At 45.0% G+C, this 24,345-nt stretch overlaps 1 protein-coding gene across 10 annotated transcripts in view; it reads left to right on the top strand.

Moving 5' to 3' along the window:
• The window catches only part of TRAPPC12 (trafficking protein particle complex subunit 12), a 108,308-nt gene that overhangs the window by 444 nt on the left and 83,519 nt on the right, over window positions 1-24,345 (top strand). For all 10 annotated transcript variants that reach the window (XR_010116972.1, XR_010116973.1, XR_008652695.2 and 7 more), the window contains exons 2-3: window positions 7,631-8,684; window positions 22,203-22,319. Coding sequence is in view for 6 of the 10 variants with exons in the window: in XM_055254217.2 (XP_055110192.2) it covers window positions 7,635-8,684; window positions 22,203-22,319 (1,167 nt within the window). In the remaining 4 variants the exon portion in view is untranslated. The remainder of the gene's footprint in view (window positions 1-7,630; window positions 8,685-22,202; window positions 22,320-24,345) is intronic.

The following is a 24,345-nucleotide window of genomic DNA, read 5'->3' as shown; positions in this document are numbered from 1 at the left end:
GTTGCAGGGAGGGGAAGCTGCTGCGAAGCGGGTGGGAAGCTACCCTCTGGCGCGCGCCCAGGCGTCCCCGAGACCCCCAGCTCCAGGCTCGGTGCCAGCCTGGCCCCCAGCAAGCCCCTTAACTTCTCTTAGGCTTAATTCACCCTCCTGCGGAAAGAGGTTACTAATGACCTGCCCTGCCAAACTCAGCATTGTGAGGCTGCAATGCAGTGTAAAAGCATTTGAGTCACTGTAAATGTCCGCTGTTGCTACACATACTAATTGTAAAGTATATTTACTGTGAAGACCGAAAAAGCGTTTATTAACAGGAAGCGGCAGGGTCAAAGATGTATTTTAACGTGTCATTTTTTCACTGTTTACTACGAAAGAGTTTAGCCCCAAGGAAAAATTTTCTTGGACCTACGGTTTGTACTTTTTTATGGCTACTTGAATATATGGTGTCTTTGGATTCAGTCACTTTTCGCAAATTCAGAAGATAGTGGCGGATAATGAGCCAGGCCCCTGTCTTGGGATTGGGGTGGGAGAGGGACAGGGGAAATGCAAATGAAATATTACACAGTATTACTCATTCAGTTCTTACATTTTGTGATTTCTTTTTTTTTTTTTTTTTTTGAGACGGAGTCTCCCGCTCTCACCCAGGCTGGAGTGCAGTGGCACCATCTCGGCTCACTGCAAGCTCCGCCTCCCGGGTTCCCGCCATTCTCCTGCCTCAGCCTCTCCGAGTAGCTGGGACTACAGGCGCCCGCCACCACGCCCGGCTAATTTTTTGTGTTTTTAGTAGAGACGGGGTTTCACCGTGGTCTCGATCTCCTGACCTCGTGATCCGCCCGCCTCGGCCTCCCAAAGTGCTGGGATTACAAGCGTGAGCCACCGCGCCCGGCCCTACGTTTTGTGATTTCTGATGGGATCTTCTTCACAGTTACTAAACTGGGTGTTGCCACTCTGCTTTATCATTAAAATGATAATTACTATGCTTGTGTCTGTGCAGCTCTTCACACTTTAAAAGATGCCTATGCATGGGTGCCACTATTTAATCCTCTTTATTTTGATGTACCAACCTCATCTAAAAGATCAAGATTTTCAGAGGTTACTTCACTTGGTCGTGAAGCTAAGACTCAACACAGTTATTGAGACCCTGCATTCAGAGCTCTTTCTGCCCACCCTTGCCTGGCAACCTTGCAAGAGGAGCTGAGAGGTGACCAGCACAGAGAAAAGAGTATTGGCAGAAAACCCTGTGTGGGTAGTCTGTCACCATCAGGTACTGCCAGTGTGACGTTAGGCAAATCAGTTGGCCTTCTCTGCTGTACGATGGAGGTAATAATAATGCTTCGTAAGTTTAGGATGAGTATTAAAGAATACAGGTAAAATGCTTGATCTGTAGTGAGTGTTCATTACATGGAGACTTCTGTTAATACATGCTACCTAGATTTCCACTACACACCCTAGTGCCCTTATGGAAAGAAATTTTACATGACTGCAATTTGGGAAAAGATTTATGTTTACAGAGTGTCTGTGTCCAGGAAATGAACCTGAGAAACCAAGTTTTAAATGTTGTTAGGAACTTTTTATTTCTCAAATACAGAATTACTTAAATTTAATATTTAAAAAAATTTAAACAATTAATTAAGCACATTCTTGTGCAAAGCCCTTAGCTGGACAAGGAGAAAGTCAGATTTCTTTGCTGCACTGTGATGGAAAGCTTCTGTAAGCTTAAAATCCTATTTATGGTTTAATAACAATAAAGCCAGTGATAGGAGGGAGTAAAGGTTTCTATCACGTACAAATCAAGAACAGATACTTGTGTTTTTCCATTTTTAATTATGAAATATAAAGATTACCCGTAACACACATGTGAGATTTAAAGATCAAGTCAACCCAGTCTTCCATTACCAGCATAAGATGGGGACCATTTCCCAATGCGTTGAAACCCCTGTGTGTCCCTTCCCAGTCAAGCTCTCCTGCCATCACCTTCCACCCCTCCCTCACTAAAGTGGCTGTTACTATATCCTGGCTTTTCTTTGTAGTTTGACCAAATGTGTTTGTGTTCCTAACACAAAAAAAGTGCTTGGATTCAACATTTTTGTTTAATTTACATGTTTTTGAATATACAGAGTCATGCTGTTTATTTTTCTACTCACTCTTTTTTTTTTTTGAGACGGAGTCTTGTTCTGCCGCGAGGCTGGAGTGCAGTGGCATGATCTTGGCTCACTGTAACCTCCGCCTCCTGGGTTCAAGCGATTCTGCTGCCTCAGCCTCCCAAGTAGCTGGGACTATAGGCGCCCGCCACCACACCTGGCTAATTTTTTGTATTTTAGTAGAGACAGCATTTCACTATGTTAGCCAGTATGGTCTTGATCTCCTGACCTCGTGGTCCGCCTGCCTCTGCCCCCCAAAGTGCTGGGATTACAGACGTGAGCCACCACGCCCAGCCTACATTTTCTTTTAGGACTTTAGAAGAAAGGTATTTGATTTGTTATTTGTGAAATTCAGCATCATAGCTTACACTGCTCATGTACAGGAATTCCTCCATGATATGTATCTAGCAATGGAATTGCTAAGTCCTAGGTACTATGACCACATATTTATTGTCTCAACCAAGACTCCTTTAAGAGTGAAAGGAGACACTTAATGATTTTACTGAGGCCAAGCACAGTGGCTCATGCCTGTAATCTCAGCACTTTGGGAGGCCAAGGCAGGAGGATCACTTGAGCCCAGAAGTTTGAGACCAGCCTGGCCAACATAGAGTCCCCATCTCTATGAAAAATACAAAAATAGCCGAGTGTGGTGGTGCACACCTGTAGTCCCAGCTACTCCAGAGGCTGAGGCGGGAGGATGGGCTTGAGCCCAGAAGATCAAGGCTGCAGTAAGCCACCATCGTCCCATTGCACTCCCACCAGGGTGACAGAGCCAGACTATGTCTTAGAAAATAATAATACTAATAAAATAATAGGAATAACTTAAACCATGGGTGAAAAATTGAATTGTTCTGGGAAAAATCAAGATGTATAGTTATCAAAGTGATAAGATAATGTGCTTTTTAAACTTTACTAGATAATACCAAGTGGTTTCTCAACATGAATGTTCAAAGGTACACCCCTTTCAGCTCTGTTGCTTATTTTTCTAATGGATCATTTAGTGTCCTTTTATTAATTTGTAGGAATTCTTTATGTATTCTTCGTCTTAATCCTTTCTCAGTTACATTTGTTTGTTTCACTTTTTTTAGGTTTTTAATGATAGAACTTTCCATTTTAATATAGCAGATGTATCCATTTTCCCTTTATGGTTTGTACTTATTTATTATGCCTAGTTTAAGAGGCTTTGCCTACTCTGAAAATATATTCTCTTATATTTTCTTTTGAAAGTTTTGCCTTTCACAGTTTATTTTTGCCGCCCCCCCCCCACCCCCACCCGAGACGGAGTCTTTCTCTGTCACCCAGGCTGGAATGTCGTGCCGCAATCTTGGCTCACTACAACCTCCGCCTCCTGGGTTCAAGCGATTCTCCTGCCTCAGCCTCCCGAGTAGCAGAGTAGCTGGGATTACAGGTGCCCGCCACCACGCTCGGCTAATTTTTGTATTTTTAATAGAGACAGGGTTTTACCATGTTGGCCAGGCTAGTCTTGAACTCCTGACCTCGTGATACGCCCGCCCCGGCCTCTGAAAGTGCTGGGATTACAGGCATGAGCCACCGCGCCCGGCCTTCACAGTTAAGTTTTTAATGTCCCTGAGATTGATGCTGTGTCTGTGGTGAGGCAAGATTCTAAGTTTATTTTTTCCCAGCTGCATGATTTGTCTACACATCACTCAAGGAAAATCGTCTTTTCCTTTGATGTGTGCTACATATTCCCTTGTGATAGTTCAGTCTTGTTTGGTTTTTTTTTTTTTTTTTTTTTTTTTTGAGATGAAGTTTCGCTGCTGTTGCCCAGGCTGGAGCACAATGGTGCGATCTCGGCTCACTGCAGCCTCCGCCTCCCGAGTTCAAGTGATTTTCCTGCCTCAGTGTCCCGAGTAGCTGGGATTACAGGCGCCGGCCACCACGCCTGGCAAATTTTTGTATATTTAGTGGAGACAGTGTTTCACTATGTTGACCAGGCTGGTCTTGAACTTCTGACCTCAGGTGATCCACCCTCCTCGGCCTCCCAAATTGCTAGGATTACAGGCGTGAACCACCGTGCCCGGCCCGATAGTTCAGTCTTTATACCATAGATTTTTGATGTATTCTACATAAATAATCATACACAAAGAATGAGGGTTTATATTTTTTTCTTTTCAGTTTTTATTATAGCTTTTTGTTATTTTTCTTGCCTTAAAACTGCCCGAGGACTCCAGTATTAGGCAGCATAAAAATGTTGAAGAGGACATCTTTATCTTTTTCTACTTTTGAAGAGAGTGCTTTAAATGTTTCACCATTAATTTAAGGTTTCCTTTAGGTTTTTGGTAGGTACCCTTGATTGCATTAGGGAGGTTACTTTCTGTTGCTGGTTTGCTGACAGGTTTTATCTTGAGCAGATGCTGAATTTTATTAGATACCTTCTTGTGCATCTGTTGAGATAGTCATGTACTTTTATTATTTAATCTATCGCATTAAACCAACAGTACATTTCTGGGATAACTTGAGTTTGTTAGAAAATAAATACATTGCTGATTCAGTTAGCGAATATTTCAAGATTTTTGCATGTGTGTTCATGAGTGAGATGATAGTTTCCCTTTTAGTATGGCCTTGTCAAATTTTGATCTCAAGGTTATATTAGCCTTATCAAGTGAATTGGGTCATGTGTCTTTTTTCTTCTCTGCAAGAATTTTTGTACTGTAGGAATTATCTGTACAGAATCTTTGGTAGAATTCACTGGTAAACCCTCTGGACCCTATATTTTCTTTGTGGGAGGACTTAACTACTGGTTGTACTTTTTTTATGGTTATAGAACTATCTGGTCATATATACATGGTTATTACTAGTGTCTGCTTTGCATTTGAACCTTATATTGGAAGAAGATTAAAGAAACCCTTGAAGTGAAGAAGCTATTTTGCTACAAATTATATGTCCCTTCTCACAAAATCTTATGTATATAATTTATATAGATGTAGCTTTATAATATGTATGTCTTCCCATTCATAAAAGCATCATCTAAATCATGTTTTGTATCATTTTTATTTGAGCATTCCTCTTGATTTTCTAGAGAAGAAACCCTCAGATCCTTACAAGCATTTTCCTGCTTCTAGATTTTATTTGTGTGAAAGCAAAAGTGATCATCCCTGCCCTAAATTATTAGGGCTTTTTATTACTTTGGTATTTACTTAAGAATAAAATTTATTTTTTTATTTTCTTCTCAGAAGTGGTTTGCAGGTATTAATGAAAATTTTGGACATTCCCATTTTATCAGTTCTCTTTAATTTACAATTTATAAAGTTTTTAAGCTTTATAGTTTAGAAGCATTTTACCTTAATTTTTATTATTTTGGTGATGTTTTTCTAGGCGATGTTCTTTGTTATTTTATCTCTGATAAACAGATTTCCCTAAATCTTAGAGGTTTAAAGCAGCTTCATCTCACAATAATAAGAATTGTTTCTTAAAAAAGTTTCTTTACAAAGGCAATAAAACTTTTAAAATCTGTGAGATTGAATCAGAATTAGCTTTAGAACCTAGAATCTTGTTAGGGCTGAGGGGAGATGAGATGGAGGGAAGATCCCTTTCTCTCATCATTAGCTGATATGGAAATAAATTCTTATTTCTAAAATAAAATATGCAGACCACGGTAGTGCCTTCAAGTCCTGCTGGGAGACTTCAGAGGGCGCGCTGCCTCATGCTGCCTGTTGGTTCCTTGTGTCCGGCCTCTGTCCCTGCGCAGGAAGGACCCGAAGGAGCAGCCTTACCATGCACAGGGGGCTCCCCCTTTGGGGTTCTAGGGCAGTTTGTTCTTCGGGCTCACGGTGAAACATGGCAGGAAAAAAAAAGGTTTTACTCCTTTTCATTGAATTTTTTATTCATTTTATACTTAACAATTATTGGATGAATGTATAAGGGAATTAGTAACTGACCAGGCTGAACCGGAAACTTCTTCAAAATGTATGACTTGGATTAAGTACTTTACAATAATGTTTTGGGAAGGCTGACTCATTGGGGATACTGTGATGGAAGTGTTGACAGTGAGAAAAGGGTAGTCTTATCTAGAGATCAGCTAAGTGTCATTTTTTAAGTAAAAAAGGTACATGTTGTTTTATTCTGAAAAAAATCCCTTATCTTTTATCATAGTCTCTTAGATTTCCTTAACTTGAATTTGTTCACTATGAGAGTAAAACTACATAAAGTAAAAGTTTTTCAAGGAAAGGAACAAATACTTTTTTACAGTTTGAGCTCTTTGTCTCATTCTGTGACCTCTACCAGCCAGTGGCCCCTCAATGTGCCAACTTTGGCTGGTCCTGGTTTCCCTACTCACTAGCTGTGTGATTTTGGCTTACATAGCCTCCCAAGGCCTCAGTGTCCTCATCTGCGAAACGAAGACAGTGATAGCAGCTGTCTCGGAGGGGTGTTCTGAGAATCACATAGGCATATGTATATATAGCCAAGGGCGTAGTATGTGCTGATAAATGTTAACTAGTTGTGTTGTCAGCTTCAGCCATCAGTGCTCAGTGAGTGTGCTGTTGTTTTCTTACTGTTTAAATTTTTCATGTCATTCTCACTGTATCAGATTTCCAGAGTTAGGCAGATAATATGAGGCGGGGCGAGGGGGCAGACGGCATGGGGAAGAGTCAAGAGACTATTACAAATTGAAGAGTCTTGGGAGGGCTTTATGGAAGAGGAGGGACTTAGCTGAGTCTCAGAATAAAGTAGTGTTTATGTGGCTGGAACCTCACACCTATTGGAATGGCTACTATGAAATAAAATAAAAACAAAATAACAATTGTTGGCAAGGATGTGAATTCCAACCCTTGTGCACTGTTGGTGGGAATGACAAATGGTTCAGCCACTATGAAAAACAGTTTTTTGGTGCCTCAAAAAAAAAATTAAAAATAGAATTACCATATAATCCAGCAGTTCCTTCTAGATATTTACCCCAATGATTGAAAGCAGGGTCTCAAAGAGATATTTGTACAGCCACGTTCATTGCAGCAGTATCCACAATAGCTAAAAGATGGGAGCAACCCACGTGTTCAACAACAGATAGCTGGATAAACAAAATGTAGTGTACGCATACCATGGAATATTTTTCATCCATAAAAAGGAGGGAAACTGACCAAGATGTAGCGTAAATAGCCCTTGAGGACTTTATGCTAAGTAAAATCAGCCAGTCACAAGAAGACGATTGTCAGGTGCTTCCACTTATTTTATAGTGGGACGGCAGATGCTCTGGGCAGGGGGAGATGGGTATTGGGGGATGTTTAATGGGGATAGAATTTTAGTTGTGCAAGATGAAAAGTGTTCTGGAGATTGGTTGCACAGAAATGTAGATGTGCTTAACACTACTGAACTTAAGGTGGTGAATTTTATGTGTATTTTACCATAATCAAAAGCACGTGGATAAGAAGTTGTAGAAATGGAAGTCTGAGTCATTTGAATCTATAAGCAATACGCATTTTTCGGTTGAGGTGAACGAAGATCACGCTCAGGGGCCTTCTCTCTGCCTTTGCTTTCAGGGTCATGGAGGACGCTGGCGGCGGCGAGGAGACCCCGGCCCCGGAGGCCCCACACCCCCCTCAGCTCGCGCCTCCGGAGGAGCAGGGGTTGCTCTTCCACGAGGAAACCATCGATCTTGGCGGAGATGAGTTTGGATCCGAAGAGAACGAGACCGCATCGGAAGGCTCGAGTCCTCTCGCGGACAAGCTGAACGAACACATGATGGAGAGCGTCCTCATCTCCGACTCGCCCAACAACAGCGAGGGCGAGGCGGGCGACCTGGGCCGAGTGCGGCACGAAGCTGAGCCCGGAGGGGAAGGCGACCCAGGCCCGGAGCCCGCGGGCACTCCGAGTCCCACCGGCGAGGTCGACGGCGACTGTGCGCCCGAGGACGCGGCCCCCAGTAGCGGAGGGGCCCCGAGGCAGGACGCGGCCCGCGAGGTCCCAGGCAGCGAAGCCGCGCGCCCAGAGCAGGAGCCTCCCGTTGCGGAGCCGGTCCCGGTGTGCACTATCTTCAGCCAGCGCACGCCCCCGGCCTCCGGGGACGGCTTCGAGCCGCAGATGGTGAAGTCGCCCAGCTTCGGCGGCGCCAGCGAGGCCTCGGCCAGGACACCGCCCCAGGTCGTGCAGCCCAGCCCCAGCCTCAGCACGTTCTTCGGGGACACGGCCGCCAGCCACTCCTTGGCCTCGGACTTCTTCGACTCCTTCACTACCTCCGCCTTCATTTCCATCAGCAACCCTGGCGCGGGCTCCCCGGCCCCCGCCAGCCCGCCTCCCCTCGCTGTGCCCGGGACCGAGGGGCGCCCCGAACCCGTGGCCATGCGAGGGCCCCAGGCAGCTGCGCCCCCCGCGTCGCCAGAGCCTTTCGCGCACATCCAGGCAGTGTTTGCAGGGAGTGACGACCCCTTTGCCACCGCCCTGAGCATGAGCGAGATGGACCGGAGGAACGACGCCTGGCTCCCCGGCGAGGCTACGCGTGGAGTCCTGCGGGCCGTGGCCGCCCAGCAGCGCGGTGCCGTGTTCGTGGACAAGGAGAACCTCACCATGCCGGGCCTCAGGTTCGACAACATCCAGGTGAGCCGGGTCTCCCGCCTCCGCAGCTCGCGCCTCCCCTCTGTGCCTGTGAGACACTCACAGTGCCCCTCAAGGCACGGAGAAGGCCTTGTTTTCAGTAGTTCCTAACATCCCATTGTGAGCTCTGCGTTCCTCTGCCCCTGAGTAATTAGGGATCTGTTGGTCTCCCCAACAGAACATATTTAATGGACTGCTACTCAGAGATGTAGAAATAAATACCACCAAGGCAGACAGTTCTACCGTAATTCTCTCAGTCAGTTCTCCATGCCCTGTAATCCATTTGACATTTGAACTCCAGTTAATAATAAATCCATTTCTTTCTTTAAAATGTGGGAAAATATATTCCTGTAACATATAATGTGCCTGATGTAGAAGTTTTATAGGTTGAATAAGAAAAATATGTGTGACCCAAAAAGTAACAAATCACAGAAATATGTAAATGTTAAGCTAAATGGTAACATACAAATGTTCGATCTCACTACTAGTGAAAGACAATTGATGCAGGGTTTTTTTCGGTGCCACTTTGCCAGCCAGAGACCTCCGCGGTCGGCGATGCCCCTGCCCAGGCCCCTCTCGGCCCAGGTTCTCCCACTAGGCCTGCCGAGCTGCACCTGCCTTGCGCTTTGGCATATCCCGTGGCCTCGGTGACTGTGCTGTCAGCACCCAGCAGGAGAGTTGTGCGAGCAACTTGAGTGTAGGGGCCCGGGGGCTGCTCCACCCGCCAGCATAGGAGCAGGCTCCACACGGGGCTTGTAGCTGGACCAGGCAAGTGGCAAGTGATTCCCACAGTGGACTCTCGCGTCCAGGCGAGGGGAACACCGTGGTCCCCAAACAGCGACGCCCGCGACCCCGAAGCCCGAGAGGGGATGTTACAGCGTGCACACAGCTCTTTTCGACCCGCATCTGCAGCCAGACTAATGGGCATCTTAACGGCTCTAAACGGGCGCATGAACAGACCACTGCTTCCCGTTGAGTGGGGCAGCCGAAGCGGGTGGGGAATGGAGGGTTACAGTGTTATTGCTGTCTTGGTACCTGTACTCCGCGGAGTACTGAGTTCTTGTCCTGCCTCCAAGAAGAACGAGATTACGCTGACAACCAGAGTGTGAGGAGGGCGGAGAAGAGTTTTATTGAGCACAAAACAGCTCTCAGCAGAGAGGGGAGGCGAGGGTGGTCCCCCACCGGAAGTCACGGGGTCTCCAGTGTGGCTGGCTCAGGGGCTTTTTTGGGCTCAGAATGGAGAGGTGCATGCTGATTGCGAGTATGCAAAAAAGAAGGCTAAAACAAAGTCGCCAATCAAAGGTGGGCACGACAGTGGAAAAAACCAATTGGGGAAGGGTAGGTATATGTAAAATAGGTGAAGAGGGGTAATCAGTCAATCAGAGGAAAGTGCGCCACATGGGACCAGAGGTTCTCGGTCTCTTACGTGGGTTTATCCGGGACTTGCAGCCAGGCTTTAAACTGTCTTCAGCTCCAGTCAGGTTTCACCGGGGACCGCCCCTGTCTGCCTAGGATTTGTCTGCCTCCTGCCGCCATCACACTCAAGTCATTTCCTTTTCCATCTAGCAAGCATGATTTACTGTTTGTTGAAGTGTGGGAAAATAGCCTCTCTAAGGCAGCCCAGATGGGACCAAAATCAGTACAAACATATTTAAGTAAATTTTAAAATCAAATTGTGCATATCCTTTGACCCAGAAATTCCACTCTTAGGAATGTGTTGTGAGGACATAATCATACTTGTATACATATACCAGCTGTTGAAATGTCTATCAGGGTGGTTTGTAATTGCAAAGAATCTGAAATAATCTAAAAGCCCGTTATCGGGGGCTTGAATACATTTGACTCACCTCACCTTTACAATGGAATATTTATATAAGTTTTTAAAATGATGCCAGGGGTTAGGGGGAGGAAGGGATGAACAGGTGGAACATAGAGGATTTTAAGGCAATGAAATATTCTGTATGATACTTTAATACTGGGTACATGTTATTTTTACCAAACCCATGGAATGTACCACACCAAGAGTCTACCCTAATGTAAGCTGTGGACTTTGGGTGACAATGATGTGTCCGTGTAGATTCATCAGTTGTAATAGGTGGACCACTCTGGCCAGGTGTGTTGATAATGGGGAAGACTGTGTGTGTATGTGGACAGGCAATATATGGATGATCTCTATACCCTGCTTAATTTTGCAGCAAACCTAAAAGTGCTCTAAGTAATAAAATCTTCGTCTGATCATTGGTGAATAATAATATAAATAAATTGTAAAATCTATTTTTAGAAAAGATATAAAATAGAATATTTAATAAGGTTCATCTCATACTGTTAAATTTGAAAATCAGGACAGAAGATAGCATGTAGCATGCATAGTATGATAAAATTTTTATAAATATATGTATACATATGTATCAGATTAAATCATATGCACGTCAGTTTTAGTTTATTGCAACCAAATTGTGGGACAGGATTAGTAGTTTCCATATGGCACTGTACGTGGCGGGGCGCCCCACCTCCCAGTTTACTGGCCTCAGATCCTGTGCATGTCTGTCTTCCTGAAACTGAAAGAAGGACCTACAGTCCCCTTTAGTGCGACCACTTACCCACTCCCGAACCCACTTACCCACTCCACTCCCACTCCTGAACACAAGGAGGTAAGCCAATAAGCCAACTGTATGACTGTGACTATTTTTATTGAATTGATAGATGGCTGAGACCTAGGAGTGGTGAATTCTCTAGGAAAAGAAAAGTGGCATGCTAGAGAAATGAAGCCAATTAATTTTTTCAGATAACTGAAGTGTAAGCCTGTAGACATCCATATTTTGGGTATTTTACACAGCAGTCTTTCCAGAATATTAATTGACTAATTTACTAATATTCATTTACTGTATTGTGTGCTTACTCTTGACCAGGCATTGGTCTAGGCATCCTTCTCTACCCTCTTAGGCAGAATATACTGAGCATAATTTAACCTTTGCAGGATATTTTTAATGAATACCAATTCCGGACTCTGATGTCAGGGGTATTTGGATGTATGGGATTGGATTGATTTGTCACTGAATCCTTACCTGTTCTCCCACTCCCTGGTCTTGTCTCTGTACCCTGTACCCCCAAGATGGCTTTTGTGTTCTGCTCCACGTTCCTTCCCGTCTCTCTCAGGGTCTTTGTCCTCTCTGCTGTGAAATGCCTTTAACATCTGTGGGTCTGGCCTTTAGCACTTTCTTTCAAACCCTCTGTTGCTTGCCTTGCCGTTTGCTTCTCCCTCTGACTGTAACTTAGAGGAAATCTGAAGGCTGCCACAGGAAAGACTTAATCTATTGCTTCCCAACTGGGTGCTGGAGTCCAAGGGTCTTAGGTACCTTTGGAAAGGGGCAGAGGTGTTTCACTTTGGTTGACAAAAGCGCTGCGGTGAGCATATGACACTTAGTGAGTAGGGCTAAGAGTACTCAGTACCTTGCAACGAGCTCAAAGCTTTCAAGGAATGGAAAACACCTGTTCCTCAAAAAAAGCTGAAAGGTCTCTGATCCAGTCCAGTTTCTCCTTTTATGATGAGGAAACAGATCCGAATGACTTGTGCATTCACCAGCAAGCCTGCCATGTCCCAGGCATCCCCTCTCCTCGTGACACAAAGGAGAGTGTGATGCCCACCCGCCAGCCCAGACCAGGACAGATGGCCTAGACAAGGGAAGGCAGACCTGCAAATGGATAATTTCAGTGCCCTGTGGCTCAGTAGAGGTCCGGGCAGATTCCCATGGACGTGTTTACCCTAGATAATGCAGCCACTACACTGCAGGGCCAGTGCCAGAACACAGGTCCTGTTTGCCTTCGTTCTGACCTCTTTGTCTTATGCTGTATTTCTCCCTACCATAGAAAATGACTAATTGTATTTCTCTCGGAAGGATTTCTGTTTAAATCAAAGAGCTAGAAACAGCACTAATTATCAGTGAAATGCAAATCAAAATCACAATGAGATATCACGGCTGTTAACCAAAAACTCTGGAGACAGCAAGAGTTGGTGAGGGTGTGGAGAAAGAGACCCTTGGACACTGTTGGTGGGAATGTAAATTAATACAGCCATTTTGGAAAACATAAAGGAGGTGCCCTAAAAAGTTAAAAATAGAGCTACCATATGATCTAACAGTCCCCCATTCTGGGTATGTATCCAAAGGAATTGAGATCAGGATCTCAGAGAGATGCCTGTGCTCCATGCTCACTGCAGAATTATTCACAGTAGCCCAGATAGGGAATCAACCTAAGTACCCATCGACAGGTGAGAGGACAGAGAAAATCTGGTATGTAGTGGCTCGCGCCCATAATCCCAACTTCTCAGGAGGCTGAGGCAGGAGGATCACTTGAGCCATGGTGTTCAAAGCCGCAATGAGCTATGATTGCACCACTGCACTCCAGCATGGATAACAGAGTAAGACCTGTCTCTTTAAAAAAAAAAAAAAAAGTTTTTAAAGAAAAGAAAATATACACAATGGAATTCTATTTAGTCCTTAAAAGACAAGGGGAAACCTTGCCATTTGTGACTATCTGCATGCACCTGGTGGACATTAGGTTAAATGAAATAAGCCAGACACAAAATGATGAATACCACGTGATCTCATTTACATGTGGAATCTACAGAAGTCAGACTCATAGAAGCTGGGGCCTGGGGGTGTGAGGGGCATGGGGAGATGTTACTCAAAGGGTACAGAGCTTCATTTATGCAAGAGGAAGGAATGCTGGGGATGGAATGTACATTTAACATGGTGACTATAGTTAGTAATACTGCATTGTTTACTTGAAATTTGGTGAGAGCAGATTTTAAGTGTCCTCACCACCCGTACACATATACACACACACTGTAACTATGGGTAGTGATGGTTGTGTTAATTATTTCGACTTTGGGATTCAGTACACAGTGTCTACTTACAACAAATGATCATGTTGTATACCTTGAATATATATAATTTCTCAACTAGCCGGGCGCGGTGGCTCACGCTTGTAATCCCAGCACTTTGGGAGGCCGAGGCGGGCGGATCACCAGGTCAGATCGAGACCACGGTGAAACGCCGTCTCTACTAAAAATACAAAAAAATTAGCCGGGCGTGGTGGCGGGCGCCTGTAGTCCCAGCTACTCGGAGAGGCTGAGGCAAGAGAATGGCGTGAACCCGGGAGGCGGAGCTTGCAGTGAGCCGAGATTGCACCAATGCACTCCAGCCCGGGCGACAGAGCGAGACTCCGTCTCAAAAAAAAAAAAAAAAAAAAAAAAAAAAAATTTCTCAACTAAATACTGTAAAATTTAAAAATAAAATGCCTTTTCTATTTACCCACATTTAAAAAAAAAACAAAACTGGAAATCAAATGGCTTAATTTTAGTGTTCCGTAAAGAATGAGTAGCTGAGTCTTCTCCAGGGTCCCAGAAGTTGCCTGATATATGGACATATCCCTGATCAGTATGTGAGCTTAGGAAGAGCTTTGAATTAGAAGAATTGGTTTCAAATTGTTGCTTTGCCAATAACCTGTGTAACCTAGGGGAATTCATTGAACATCTGTGGCTCTATTTTCTTCTCTGTAAAATGAAAGGTTTTGGTAAGTCTGTCAGTTAGGCTGTAGGCTCAGCTGCATTAACAAAGAAAGCCAAAGGTATGGTGGCTGGAATAGGATACATGTTTATTTCCAGGTGGTAGAACACTTTGGAGATATGTGGGCCAGCGCTGTGGATTGACTCTACCTTCCTCAGCCAAGTCCAGGAAGCTTTTTCCCATTGCTGTCTTCCAGCCATCTGGAAGAGGGAGAGGCTGGAGAGCTCTGCAGTATTCCTTTTACGATACGTCATCTGGAAGACAGTGTGTCCACTCACATCCCACTACCTAGGGTTTAGTCACTTGGCCACACCAAGATGCAAGGAAGGCTGAAAATAGTCTTTAGGTAGGCGGCCATGTGCTCAGGCAAAACCGAAGTTCAGTTACTAGAAGAAGGGGAGGGCTGGTCACGGTGGCTCACACCTGTAATCCCAGCACTTTGGGAGGCCGAGGTGGGTGGATCACGAGGTCAGGAGATCGAGACCATCCTGGCTAACACAGTGAAACCCCGTCTCTACTAAAAATACAAAAAATAGCCGGATGTGGTGGTGCACGCCTGTAGTCCCAGCTACTTGGGAGGCTGAGGCAGGAGAATCACTTGAACCCAGGAAGCAGAGGTTGCAGTGAGCTGAGATCGCACCATTGCATTCCAGCCTGCGCAACAGAGCAGCACTTTGTCTGAGGTTAAAAAAAAAAGGGGGGGGAGATCAGAGATTGGTGGATGGCTGAGAGTCTCCTCCAGTGAGTCCTTCCAGCACCAAAAGTCTTGAATCTGGAATCCATAGTTACTGCCAGCCTTGAGCCTTTGCTGATAACTAAATTCCCACTGCTGTGTATATAAGAATTATCCAGCTTGTAAGTAGTTTCGAAACCCATTTTCTAGTAAATTATGTTATAAATCGTAGGTGAGTTTTTAGAATAAACCACAAAGGACTCTCTAGGTGGAACTTACTATAGAGAGATAATGTTGTATATTCTGTCACTCACACACACACTCACACTCTATCCTGTTATTAGTAATTTAGCAAAATAAGAATGTTGGGAAAGCATATTTGAGTACAGTCTTTTGTGTGGATATATTTTTGTTTCTCTTGGGTAAAAACTTAATAGTATACTTTCTGGGGCTTATGATAAATGTGCATTTAGCTCTATAAGAAATGGAACAGTTTCCAAAGTGGGCGCAGTATTTCACATTTCCATCAGCAACATATGAGAGTTCCAATTATTTTATATCCATGGTATAGTCAACTTTTTTTTATTTTTGCATTTCTCTGATGACTGAGGTTGTACAGACTACTTGATACATAGGATCTGATATATTAATCCTTTGATATATAGTCTATTTGTATATCTTTATAAAGTATCTCTTCAAATGTTTTCTCCATCTTTCAAACTTTGGATGTTTGTCTTATTGTCACTGTGTTTTAAGAATTCCGTAAATATCCTGGTTGGAAATGAGCTATCATACACAATAGATGTGTTGCAATTTTTTTTTTTTTTTTTTTTTTTTTTTTACTATTCTGTGCCTTGTTTTTGCATTTTCTTAGGTGTCTTTTGAAGGGCAGAAACTTTAATTTTGGGGTGCAGGTGTACTAGCTACAGATTCTCTCAGCTTTTATTAGTTTCAAAATTACTACATTTTTTTTTGTTTTTTTTGAGACAGAATCTTGCTGTGTCGCCCAGGCTGGAGTACAGTTTCACAATCACAGCTCACTGCAACCTCCACCTCCCAAGTTTAAGTGATTCTCATGCCTCACCCTCCAAAGTAGCTGGGACTACAGGCACGCACCACCACACCCAGCAAATTTTTTTTTTTTTTCATTGAGACACAGTCTCACTCTGTCACTCAGGCTGGAGTGCAGTGGCACAATCTCAGCTCACTCCAACCTCCACCTCCCAGGCTCAAGCAATTCCCCTGCCTCAGCCTCCTGAGTAGCTGGGATTATAGGCATGTGCCACAACACCCAGCTAATTTTTGTAATTTTAGTAGACACGTGGTTTCGCCATGTTGGTCAGGCTGGTCTCAAACTCCTGACATCAAGTGATCCGCTCACCTCAGCTTCCCAAAGTGCTGGAATGACAGGATTGAGCCACCGCACCTGGCCAGTTCTTGTATTTTTAGTAGAGACAGGGCTTCACCACATTGCCCAGGCTGGTCTTGAACTCGTGGCCTTAAGTGATCTGCCCACTTTAGCCTCCCAAAGTGCTGGGATTACAGGCATGAGCCACCATGCCCAGCCTCATCTTCGTTATTAAAGGTTATTTTTGCCAAATATACAACATGTTTACAGTATGTAGAATTCTAGGTTGACAGGTTTTTTTTTTTCTTTTTAGACCTTGTAAGATGCCATCCCACTGTCTTTTGACTTGCATAGTTTCTGATGAGAAGTCTGTAGTAATTCTTATCCTTCCTCCTCTGTACCTAATTGTATATTTTTTCTCTGGGTGCTTTTACGATTTATCCCTGGTTTTTCAGCAGTTTGGTTCTGATGTACCTTCACATGGGATTTATGTTTATCTTGCTCAGCATTCATTGGATCTGAGACTTTATCATTTTTGTCAATTTGGGGAAATTTGGGGTCATTATTTCTTCAGGTATTTTTTGTGTTTTTTCTCTCTCCTACTTCCGGAAACTCCAAGTATATATACTGCTTAATATTGCCACAGAAGTTACTGAGGATCTGTTTTTGTTACTGTTTTTATTTTTCAGTCTTTTTCTCTTTGTGGTTAAGTTTAGAATTTCTGTTGCTGTCCGTAAGTTCACTTATCTTTTCTTCAGACTTTTTAGTTTGCAGCTAATCCTATTCATTGACTTTTCCGTGTTTTTTATCTCTGGAATTTTTATTTGGTTCTTTTTTGTATCATTTTTCTTTTATCATTTTCAAGCTTTACTTTAAACTCTTGAGAACATTTATAAAGAGGCACCTTAAAGTTGTCTTCAGAGCCGGGTGTGGTGGCATGTGCCCATAGTCACAGTTACTCAGGAGGCTGAGGCAGGAGAATCACTGGAGCCAAGGAGTTTGAGGCCAGTCTGGGCAACATAGGCCTCTTTAAAAAAAGAAAGAAAAGAGAAAAAGTTCTTATCCGAAAGTTCCATTATCTATGTAATATCTGCATCTATTTTTATGTACTTTTTCTCTTAGTTACAGGACACATGTTTTACATGTCTAGTAATTTTTTATTAGAAGGTGGACATTGTGGATTTCAGGTTTTGTGTCTAGCTTTTTCATCTTCCTTTGAAAAGACTTGCCCTTTATTCTGACAAGCAAGTAACTTATTTACAGATTTAGTTTCATGTTTGTTTTTAGGCTTTTTAGAATGACTTTTGAGTAGTAGCTACTACTTTTGGGTGACCTTTCTGAAGTCTATACTGAATGCCCCTTCTGTTCAGTGAGAGCACTCCACCATGGCAGACCCACACTCAGCACCCTTCAGCCCTGTGTGAGCTCTGGGCTTGCCAGCTCACAGCACCCTGTCCATGGCAGACCCACGCTCAGCACCCTTCAGCCCTGTGTGAGCTCTGGGCTTGCCAGCTCACAGCACCCCTTCCATGGCAGACCCACGCTCAGCACCCCGCAGCCCTGTGTGAGCTCTGGGCTTGCCAGCTCACAGCGCCCTGTCCATGGCAGACCCACACTCAGCACCCCGCAGCCCTGTGTGAGCTCTGGGCTTGCCAGCTCACAGCGCCCTGTCCATGGCAGACCCACACTCAGCACCCCGCAGCCCTGTGTGAGCTCTGGGCTTGTCAGCTCACAGCGCCCCATCCTTTCCTGTTTTCAGAGCTGTACCCTCTGCACATACAGCCGAGTGATCAGCAGTAAACTCAAGGGCTCCCACACAAATCCTTTCTCTGCTTAGCTCCCTCCTTTCTAGATCTCTGGATAGAAGAATTATCCAGTTTGTAAGTAGGTTCCAAAACCATTTTCTAGTAAATTATGTTATACATTGTAGCTGGGTTTTTAGAATAAACCACAAAGAATTATGTAGGTGGAACTTATTATATAGAGATAATGTTGTATATTCTTTCTCACACATACACTCTCACACTTTCTCTGTCTCCCACTGTTGTTAATAATTTAGCAAAATAAGAATGTTGGGAAAGCATATTTGAGTAGTCTCAACCTCCTGAGCCCGTCCGCCTTAACCTCCTTGACGTCCCAAACCCTGCTTGGGATTCTCCTCCTGCAGTGTGGTCCAAAAAGTGCTATTGGGTTCAAGAATTCAACTCATGTTTTCCTCCTGTCGGGTCACAGTCCTTTGCTGTGTCTGAAGACAGTTGTTAGATTTCTTCTGAGCAATGTTGCAGTTGTTCACATCAAGACAGTCCAGTCCCAGTTACCCTGAAATGGACAGAAGCAAATTACTGCTGCTTTTTATTCATTCATCAGTTGGTGGACATTTGGGCTTTTTCCACCTTTTGGCTGTTGTGAGTAATGCTACTGTGAACATTCACACACGGGCGCTTGTGTCTATGTGTTCTCAGCGATCTGGGATGTGTAGCTAGGTGTGGACTCGCTGGGTTCTATGGTAACTCTGTTCAACATTTTGAGGCCCCACTAGATAGTCTTCTAAAATGGCTCTTCCATGCTGACTCCCCACCAATGATGTGGTGTGTGAGGGTTCCAGTTTCTCTGCATCCTTGAGTTTGGGTTTGGGTTTTGTTATAATTGTTGTGGTTTTTTTGTTTAGGTGGTCTCATTTTTCCCTGGAGTAAGCAAACACTGGAGCCAGGGGATAGACCCTGCCAGGATAAACAGGCACCTTTCTGCATTGGCGATGTGGCAGAAAGCTCAGCGTGTTCTGTGCCGGGTGCAGGGGCTGCTGCCTTTCAGCAGCACTACCCCATGAGCATTTGTGTCTCTGGGCTTCCCAGACAGTAAGGCCCATACACTTTCAGTCCGCTGCTCTGGTTTCTATTTTGTCTTTCACCATGAAAATCAAGAAGGGACTACTGAGACTATTTCCCCGTTGCAGGAAAGGCAGCCGGGCCCCTAACCACCTGTTAGCTGTGAGAACAGCCACTTGCTCCTCCATAAATGCACCTGACCAGGAGAATGGGGTGGTGAGATCACGATGAGTCCCAGATTGTGATATATTCATATATCTCCTTCGCTGAATGGCTTGCTGGTCTGAAGGAATCATTGGTTCTAGCTGGATTCCATCCCAGGTGTAGTAGCACAGCTCTCTAGAAAGCCCTGGGGGAAGCTCCCTCCACCCCCCCACCCCCCGCCGCCAGCACAGTAACTGCTGGAGGAGATGCAGTACAAGCGTCTCCACCTCCCTGCGCTGTCACTGCCTTCAGTTAGCGACACAGCAAGGGTGAGGTTTGTCTTAAGATGCTTGTCACATCCTTGGCCCTCTATTGGTGGGATATTTGATAGTCATGCATCGGCTAGTATCTCAGGAACTTGCTGTGGTAACTAAAATATTAACTAACAGAGAATTTTAAGGACGAGAGATTTTTGCAGCATGGTCTCATTGATAATGTTGTGGGGATGGAGGAGTTGAATTGGCCCTCCGTCCCTGGCATTGCGATTTGATTTTGATCTTTACCCAGCTCGCTGCCCCTGTGGCTGAGATGCTCTTTGTCTGAGATGAGTTGCATTTTTGCAGAGCTTTATGGAGCCCTGTGTCTGAACTCTTTTATTTTGCCCTTTAATTATTGCTGCTAGATCAGTTAGCTGATTTTGTGGATCTGGTATTTGAAGTACTTCACCTTATGCTCTGCAAGCAGAAATTATACAACTGCTGCCTGTAGGTCTTTGCCTCAATGTGAGAAAACGTGAGGTCGGCCTCTGCGAGCACCAGGTTTAGCACCCAGGGAAGAGACAGACCTATGACCTGCAGCCACCCAGCCCCTCCTGCCGCAGGCTGTTGATCTCTCGCGGTGGAAGGGAGGCAGCAGAGCGGAGAAGCAATGTCAGCAGCTTTTCTGATTCCCTTGCTCTCATGGTCTAGATTCTGTTCTTCTTTTAAGTGTCACTATTTTGAAAGATAGCAAAAGATTGAAATAACCTTGCTTCTTAGGAGAAACAACTTCTATGCTTTTCTTTCCCCCGCTCCCCCGCCCCAAAAAAAGGGTAGGAGAACAATAGGAAGAGATCTGAGCCAGCGGTGAAGTCCAGGCAGGGGGCACGCAGGCTTCTCTGCACTCTCAGTCACTGTGTGCTCCCAGTGGCCCGCCTGTAGCATGAGCATCAGCTTCTCTGTGGCTGGGAGGCAGATTTGTGCTGAGATGGAGAGATCTTGGCTTTCTCCACCCCCCATCTTGGGGTTGTCCTAGTTTGAGTCTTTCTTCTGCTCACCCGAGAGACTGCAGGGCCTTTGTGTTGTGTCCCTGTCAGCAGCTGCTGCAGGCCAGATGCCCAGAGCACGTGTCAGGGAAGGTCCAGCCAGCTCCGGGCTGCTTGCTGTCTCCAGGCATTTCAGGGACCTCAGAACCACTGCTTCCTCCTCCCAGGATACTCACTGTCTCTGGGCGTTTCAGGGACCTCAGAGCCACTGCTTCCTCCTCCCAGGATGCTCACTGTCTCTGGGCATTTCAGGGACCTCAGAACCACTGCTTCCTCCTCCCAGGATACTCTGTCTCTGGTGTTTCAGGGACCTCAGCGCTGCTTCCCTTTCCCCCTGGGCTGCTCTATCCCCCCGGCTTCCCCGCCTCAGGCGTTTCAGGGACCTCAGTGCTGCTGCCCCTTCCCAGGTGCCTTTCCTCAGTCAGCAGCAACCCCAGAAAGGAGAGAGATGGTCCAGGGCTGTGTCCTGGTCCCAGTTGTGTGTGAGAGGCTTCTCCTGCCACCCGTGGGAGCATTGTGTCCTGTGAGCAGCCTTTACTTACCCTGGGTTCTCCCTCGGCCTGCGGTGCAGCCACCGAAACAGCACCGAGGCCCGCGGACTGACAGTTTTCTCTGCACTGGTGGGATGACTAGTTTGTCCCCATACAACAGACTTGGTAACTTCAGGCCCTTCCCTGGGGCCCCCGAACCGTGCTGACTCCTGAGGCTTATGAAAGCTGGCTCGCCCAGCATCTGGGCTTGACACCAGCTGTGAGATTGCTCCCTGCTCAGGGCAGGTCATTGGCACATCTCTTCTGTCCCCAGGCCACACAAAAGCACCTGTTCTCCCTCCCCTCGCCCTTCTGTGTCTTCCCTTTAAAGTAAGTGGCATGCTTCAGATTCCACTTTTAGTGTTCTTCAGCACCGTCTAAAGATCGGTCTAATCAGAGGAGTCAGGTCAGGAGTAGAAACGGTCCCGTGCAGAGGCAACTGGATTCTTCCCTGGCTTGCAGCATGAAGTGCGCCCAGCAGCTCCTGGAGCAGGGCCTGGCTCAGCGAGGCTGTTGAGGACCTGCTGTGAAAGGGGGTCTCAGTTTTCCTTTGGCTTGGCTGGTGACCTCAGCACTGAAGAGAGGGCCATTGGTAATTTAACTTCTTCAGCCCTAGCCCTCCAGGCTTTCCTGTTGGTCCAGGCAAGCATGGGGGCATTGATGGGATTTGGGAAGACTATTCAGGCCTGCCTGCACCAGCGCGAGGCTGGCCACTGTGTGGTGCAGCCCCTGGTCCCCAGCAGTGTCACCTTCATGCTCCTGGACCTCCCTAGGCCCCTCACCTGAGGCCTCTCTGCTGGCTTGGCTTTGCCTCTCACTGCAAGCCTGGTGGGAGGCGGTAGGACTTAGCGTTTCCTCTTCAGAATAAAGAACATGCTTTCTGATCAGTGGTGAATAAAGATATAATTTTTAAAACAAAAAGAATAAAGAGCAATTCTAAAATTATGCATTTTATTAACGATTATGGTAATTTAGCTTCTGGTTAATTGAAGTTTTACGATACTGTAACCGTTACTTTTACCTCCATAAGCCAGTGGAGAAAAAAGAAATCGTGTTTAGTTATGGGTTCTGGTTAGCTGAGTTTAATTGACATTTTATTGTCTTGACATATTTTTCTTCTATTCTTCCCAGGGAGATGCAGTTAAAGACTTGATGCTTCGCTTTCTGGGTGAAAAAGCTGCAGCAAAGAGACAAGTCCTAAATGCCGACTCAGTGGAACAATCTTTTGTTGGATTGAAACAGCTAATTGTAAGTGACAATATGTTTGATTTCAGTGTTATTTTGTGATAAGTCCTGCCTGCCTTCGTAATATTTTCTCTAGAAGTTAATTATTTTGAATATTACTCAAAGCTCTTGCACAGAAGTAGAATTTTGTTGGAGTAGATGCCAGTCCTGTGCACCAAAAAGCATCATATTAATACATGGATACTTTTAAGCCTAATTGGTTAAAAAGCCATTATTGGAAATGATCAAATTACTCAAAGCAGCATATACTTTGATCGAGTTTGCTTCATCATATATAATAGAGATAAATGATTTGCATTCATTTTTAAAATATATTGCATTTTCTGCATTTTGCGTAGAAAGTTTATTATTGAATGGGTGAATTTCTGAACATTTTTAAGCTTTGTCATGAATTCTATAAGGAGGTTTTTAAAATTCATGGCTGGGCTCAGTGGCTTACACCTGTAATCCCAGCACTTTAGGAGGCCGAGGCGGGCAGATCACAAGGTCAGGAGTTCAAGACCAGCCTGGCCAACATGGTGAAACCCCATCTCTACTAAAAATACAAAAATTAGCTGGGCATGGTGGTGCATTCCTGTAAGCCCAGATACTCGGGAGGCTGAGGCAGGAGAATCGCTTGAACTGGGACCCGGAAGGCGGAGGTTGCAGTGAGCCGAGATCACACCACTGCCACTCCAGCCTTGGATACCAAGCGAGACTCCGTCTCAAAAAAATAAAAATAAAAAAATCATTAATACCGGATCACCATTGCTGTACAGGTTGATCTGTTTCCAATGAATTTATAATCTTAAAGACAGCTGTAATCGCGTTGGGTAGTTTTTCTAGATTAAGGAGAAGATATTGGAAGTTCCTAAGGTAGCCATGGGGTAAGTACTCTGAAATGAGAGCCCCATCTCACACCAAATCTCACCTCCTCAGTGTCGTCTCCTTAGGGGGCTGTGGAATTGCTCTGCGAGCTCATCCACGCGGTTGCCTAGAGTGGACTCAGCAAAGCCACGCTCCCATGCCTGCATGCAGTCAAGTTAGTGGGCGCACTTTCTGAAGGGGTTTGGAGAGTGAGGTCCTTGATTTTGGGAATAAGTCTCACCGGCTGTCTGAAACTCACGTTGAAATGCAGCCCTTATCCTGACTATATTTCAACGGCACATGGTCCAGACTCACTCTCCATTTGGGTGAACAATCTGGAGTACATATATTCACCTTTCAACCTTCAAAAAAGAGAATGGAATTTTCTAATTTACTTATTTTTCTAATAGTTCCCCATCATGTTTTTCTCATTTGTTACTAATTCTTCTGCACCGGGCTTCAGATTTCCCCTACTTTTTGTTTTTTTTGAGACGGAGTTTCATTCTTGTTGCCCAGTCTGGAGTGCAATGGCATGATCTCAGCTCACTGCAACCTCCGCCTCTGGGTTCAAGCGATTCTCCTGCCTCAGCTTCCCGAGTAGCTGGGATTACAGGCATGCGCCACCACGCCTGGCTAATTTTTTGTATTTTTAGTAGAGACGGGGTTTCACCATGGCCAGGCTGGTCTTGAACTCCCAACCTCAGGTGATCCGCCTGCCTCGCCCTCCCAGAGTGCTGGGATTACAGGTGTGAGCCACTGCACCCGACCAGATTTCACCTATTTTAAGCAAATTTTAGTTCCTAAAGATATAATAGCTGAGAAGTTTAGAAATTTCTCAAGGATTAAACTTTGCAGCCCATTGAAATGACAGGTGAAGGTTAGCCTGTGAACTAAAATAGAAAATGAGAATGTTTTAAAGTTTATTTTGGAGTAGCGCGTGGCTCAGTCCCAGCTCAAAGGCAACTGTCTTTTGTGTGAAAACAGTGATATGTAAATCACTTACTTGCACGAAGACTACAGTGCAATTCAGAAGAAAATAATCCCAGTTCCTTTTTTGTTGCATCACCTCTGCCTGTGTATTTGAAAGTGAGGTATTGCCTGTCCCGGTTCTGCCGGAAATGACTGATGTTTATGAGGCCGAAATCCTGAGCCAGGAGAGGAGTGATTTCTTGATCTTTAACAG

Source organism: Symphalangus syndactylus, chromosome 18 (assembly GCF_028878055.3).
Source record: "Symphalangus syndactylus isolate Jambi chromosome 18, NHGRI_mSymSyn1-v2.1_pri, whole genome shotgun sequence".
NCBI lineage: Eukaryota > Metazoa > Chordata > Mammalia > Primates > Hylobatidae > Symphalangus > Symphalangus syndactylus.
This window is presented reverse-complemented; position numbering and strand designations above follow the sequence as displayed.